General features: G+C 39.3%; 1 protein-coding gene across 1 annotated transcript in view; it reads left to right on the forward strand.

The window, feature by feature from the left end:
• LOC108977814 (neuroligin 4-like) overlaps window positions 1-4,725 on the forward strand; it is a 117,751-nt gene that overhangs the window by 10,251 nt on the left and 102,775 nt on the right. The window contains exons 3-4 of the mRNA XM_018947734.1: window positions 3,484-3,633; window positions 4,025-4,458. Of these exons, the coding sequence (XP_018803279.1) occupies window positions 3,484-3,633; window positions 4,025-4,458 (584 nt within the window). The remainder of the gene's footprint in view (window positions 1-3,483; window positions 3,634-4,024; window positions 4,459-4,725) is intronic.

The raw sequence follows: 4,725 nt of genomic DNA on the forward strand, positions 1-4,725 counted from the left end.
TTTATTGACAATATTATGACAGAATTTATGTAAAAAATAACAACATGTCATCAAAAAATTCCGAAAAAATGTATTTATACACTCCACATTACATCGCATGATAAGTGAAAGAAGTTCTATTGTAGAATAAAAATTGCTATGAAAAAAATGTAAAAAAAACAGGCCAGATTACCATATTTTCTCCCTTTTGACTCCTCATTTTTCTTTTTTCAAATTAAGTAGCATTTACCGTTAAAATCGTGAAGGCATAGAATGTGTGGAGTTCATGGAAATCATTCATTGATATTTTTTGTATTTTTTCGCAAAAATATTCGTAAAAAACGTTAGTAATTTGTACGTACAACAAAAACTTGATTCTTGATTTAGGGTCTGGAATTTTATTTTTCTACATGTCTTTAGTAGGCAACACTAGCTCATAAAAGTATGAGTACCAGCGCCTCTTTTGTCAACACAACCACAATTGACGCGCTCATTACTTTCCTTTGGTATTTGCTTTCACCCAATTAAATACAAAATAATTAAAATTTAATTGCGCACAAATGTGGGATTAATTATATTAAAACCATGTTGTATTCATATCAGTTAAATTTATAGTTTTTTTAAATTGTTTTGATAATATAGTAAAAAAAAATATAAAAAAAATTTAATTAATTAGAAACAAAGCGACTTCCTTATGTAAGCCGTTCGTGGTAATTTTGATTGTTCAGTTTAAATGGCAGCTATGCGCTATTCGGAGATTGTAGCGATGAATTGAGTAGGTTAGATTATACTGACCCGCTTTCACGCCATACACCTACTCGTACTTGCTAAMGTCAGATAGGAGTTCAGTTTAATCTGCGCTGTTGTGTATTTTAAACATGATTTAATGTATATTTTCTCGTTAAGTCTAATATTGACACCTGATCTATTCCCCTGAAATGCGAAACTCTTAGATATTCCTAGACATTYCATATCCTAATACGTCCGTTAGCACTTTTTCATTGAAAATCGCTTAAAAACGTGGTTGCTGCCCTTTCTGAACATAAATTCGTATTGTGTTGCKTCAGGTTGCATAATTGTAAGCGTAAGTGTATCGTCTAAGCACAATGACGCTTACGCTTTTCTTCAGCGCATCGTCTAGCATTTCGTTCTCTAATTGCTCACATTTATATCCTAACATCATATTTGTTACGTAARWGGCAAATATTTTTGGTGAAATATGYTTACATTCGTGCCARTGCCACATGACGTTGCAAGAGTGTTGTGTGGTTTGAGATCCGTGCGTGGATGGCATTTATTATGCAGCACGCAACAACTTAATCGACTTACAGCGTTAGCTTCATTTAAGGGCATACATAAACAACCGCAAAAGTTGGCGTTTCCACAATGTGTTGCATGCAAATAACGAGCGCCATTTCAAGGCACAGTTATTTGCTTTCTCAGCAACATTTAACGGTTTCGGTGCTCAAATACTTCATGCTTGCCACATGCAAATTTGTGGGCTAAAGTGCACTTTGCCATCTTTCACGGAGTGTGTTGCAATATCAAAACGTTGTCTAAGTACTCTCACATTTCTTGTGAGCGCATTTTGTGATATCGCACATTCGTTTGCTGCATTGTTTTTATTTAGTAAGAAGCTGTTTTCAGAAGCGCTTTTTGTTTGTGCTTTTCTCGCTTGCTTTCGATCTCATTGCTGCTCTGCTGCGCATAGAAGTGGAGTTTTACTGCTGAGAAAAAATAGAGAAATTAATGATTTGGTGAATTGGTGAATTGGTAAGCCGATGAGCTTGCAAGAAGAGATACCTATACTTAAATAAATAAATTAGGATGGGAATAGACAGGCGTAATAACGTCGCGGCGCACTTGGACGCTGGATCTATGGATCTCGAGCTCAGTAAGCGTTGACCACCAACCAGCAGTTGTGGGGTCGCGAAAGTCTTCTGGCGCAGATTTTAGAGGAAGCAACTTGTCTAAGTTGCAGTTAGGAAGATGGTTCGAAACATCTAGATACTTCCTCCCTCACTGTCCAGCCTACCATAGCGGCGATTCGAACCTTGCTAAGAGCACATATTTTATAACGAGAATTTCTTGTATTCCAGAGCCGCACAGGTTCAGTGGATCTCTAGAGCTCTACTCTAGGACAGACGGAACTTGCAGTCACACAAAAACGCGTTCTCTAACAACTGCTGCTAAGCGCACGCGGAATCCATACGTTCAGTGCTTGAACGCAAGATGGCAACGGAGATCGAACCGCCTCTTCGTTAGCTACCTCATCGGCTTTCCATTTTCCAGCGATTCGGTTCTSATCAGGCCTCAATTTCCACTTTAAACGCTTATCTACTGATATTTAACTATTCCAAGCTTTTCTAAAYATATTGTAGCAAGCTGCTGCCTCTTTTCTCATTCATTCACAAGCTTGATGCTGTTATATTTTGCGTATATGCAGCTGTTTGTTTGAACTATTTTTGTTCATTTGAACTCCCAATAAATAATTAATTAGTAAAAGAGGTGATSTTAGATTTATTTGTTCTTTTTGTTGTATAATCCAACAATATGTTTGGTTCATACATTATTAGGCAGATTACGTACATAGCCATTGTTCTTAAGGGGGGTGGATTTCCGGTTTTACTCTTAAACACATTCAAAGCTCATTCAAAGCCAAAGTTTACCGGGGATTCTGGAGCCCACCTAACGCCAACGCAACAGAATGCATAATAAAACTCAACTAAGCATTAACACAACAAAATTAAAAACAAAAGATCTAAAGAAATGAGTGTGAGGTGTAGGAAGTAGMATAGAAAGTAAATACCTTGAAATGAGCGTGAAAAAAAGGCGCTTAAGCATTAAATGCTTAGACTACATAGACTAAGCGTTGTACAGCGGATGGACGGGCCACATCCGGCGGGCAAAGCAACAGAAATTAAGCGCATAAATACACCAACAAACACATTCTGAGCTTGGCCGCAGCACGAAGCTTTACCTCGCTCGTTTCTTTGCATTTCTCCGGCTGTTTATTTTTCCACTTTCAAATTCATGCTGCTACGTGGCACGAATAAAACAATGGCAACAACGTGCACGTAAATAGATTGTACGGAGGTTGTTAAGCGCCTCGAAGCGGCTATAAGAACAAGCAACTTCATCGCAAGCGGAAACATTAAATGGCGCTTAAAGCGTTTAACTGTATTTGCTCTTGAATTTTTATTTTCTAATTTTACAGCGAGTATATATTTATATATATATAGAATATTTTTCTCTAATTCCACATTTTACCTGTAGCTAACTGTGGCACACATTGCCAGCAACACCGTTATCTATGCGCCAACTAACGACACACTACCGACAGCTTAGAGCCACACGCACCCACACACACTTTTATATAGCTATATATATTTATGTACATATATTTTAGTTGCTCTAGTATTTTTCCTATTTTTTTATTTTTTTTAATATTCTCACATTTCTCTCTTTCGAATTGGCACACAACATTGGATGGGGGTACTGCAGCGGGCGCCAACGAAAAGAAATTGCCCGTAATTGTGTTCATACACGGCGAATCGTTCGAGTGGAGCAGCGGAAATCCTTACGACGGCAGCGTGTTGGCGAGCTACGGCGAAGTGGTCGTTGTAACGCTTAATTACCGCTTAGGAATTCTCGGTGAGTACATGAGCACAAGGAAGCGCTTCAACTTAGCTACTAACAGCACTAAAAGCGGGCATGCACTGACGCTTCCGAGTTGCGCGCTCGAAACAAAAGCACCAAGCTCCAAAAACGGTGTGTGCGTGTGTGGCAACAGACTAAAATAATCTAGCTTAGCTGGCGGAAAATATATGGCGCTAATAAAGTGCCGGCGTGTTAAGTTAAATTGCCACAAAAGCAGCAACGCAACAACGCGGCAASGACAAAAACAACTACAGCACAATARCTATAATTTATGTTGATTTTTGTTGTTGTTGTGTTGTTACTCTTTATGCTTCAACGTACAAAATTCATTACACATCTTTTCTTGAATGTTTCTCTTCTCTTTGTTTTTGCTAACGCGCCGCAGGCTTCCTGAACGCCAACCCGAATCCGCAGGCACACGCGCGTGTTGCTAATTACGGGCTCATGGATCAAATGGCCGCGCTGCATTGGATACAGCAGAATATACAGAAATTCGGTGGCGACCCGAATACGGTCACCTTGGCGGGGCATGGCACTGGCGCCGCATGTATCAACTTCCTCATGACCTCGCCGACCATGGTGCGTGGTCTCTTCCATCGCGCCATACTCATGTCCGGTTCGGCGTACTCGTCGTGGGCGCTGGTTGAGGATCCCGTGTCATTTGCCATCAAGCTGGCCAAGGAGGTGAACTGTTCGATACCGGAGGATTTGAATAAACACCACGAGCAGATAGTCGATTGCTTGCGCGATGTGCCGTTGGAGGATTTGTATGCGGCAGACATACAAGCGCCGAGCTTTCTGACATCCTTCGGACCATCGGTAAGTYACGAAAGTTGCTGGTTAGGTACTGCTGTAATAAATAAGTATGATATTCTGASCGCTTTGTAAAAATGAAGTTGCAACCAGTAACGCAAATGCTTTTTCATACTCAGTTTTCATTTTGACTTTCATTCCCTTATTTATACTCCTTGAATAAAAAAAAAAAATATTCAAATAAAACTCACAAACTTCATTTTTAAGGTAATTCGTAAACGTTGATTTTGGTTCATACATAAGGATTTGAAATATTTTTCAATAAAATATTCA

The sequence above is a fragment of the Bactrocera latifrons genome, unplaced genomic scaffold (assembly GCF_001853355.1).
Source record: "Bactrocera latifrons isolate USDA-ARS-PBARC rearing strain unplaced genomic scaffold, ASM185335v1 scaffold_96, whole genome shotgun sequence".
Lineage (NCBI taxonomy): Eukaryota > Metazoa > Arthropoda > Insecta > Diptera > Tephritidae > Bactrocera > Bactrocera latifrons.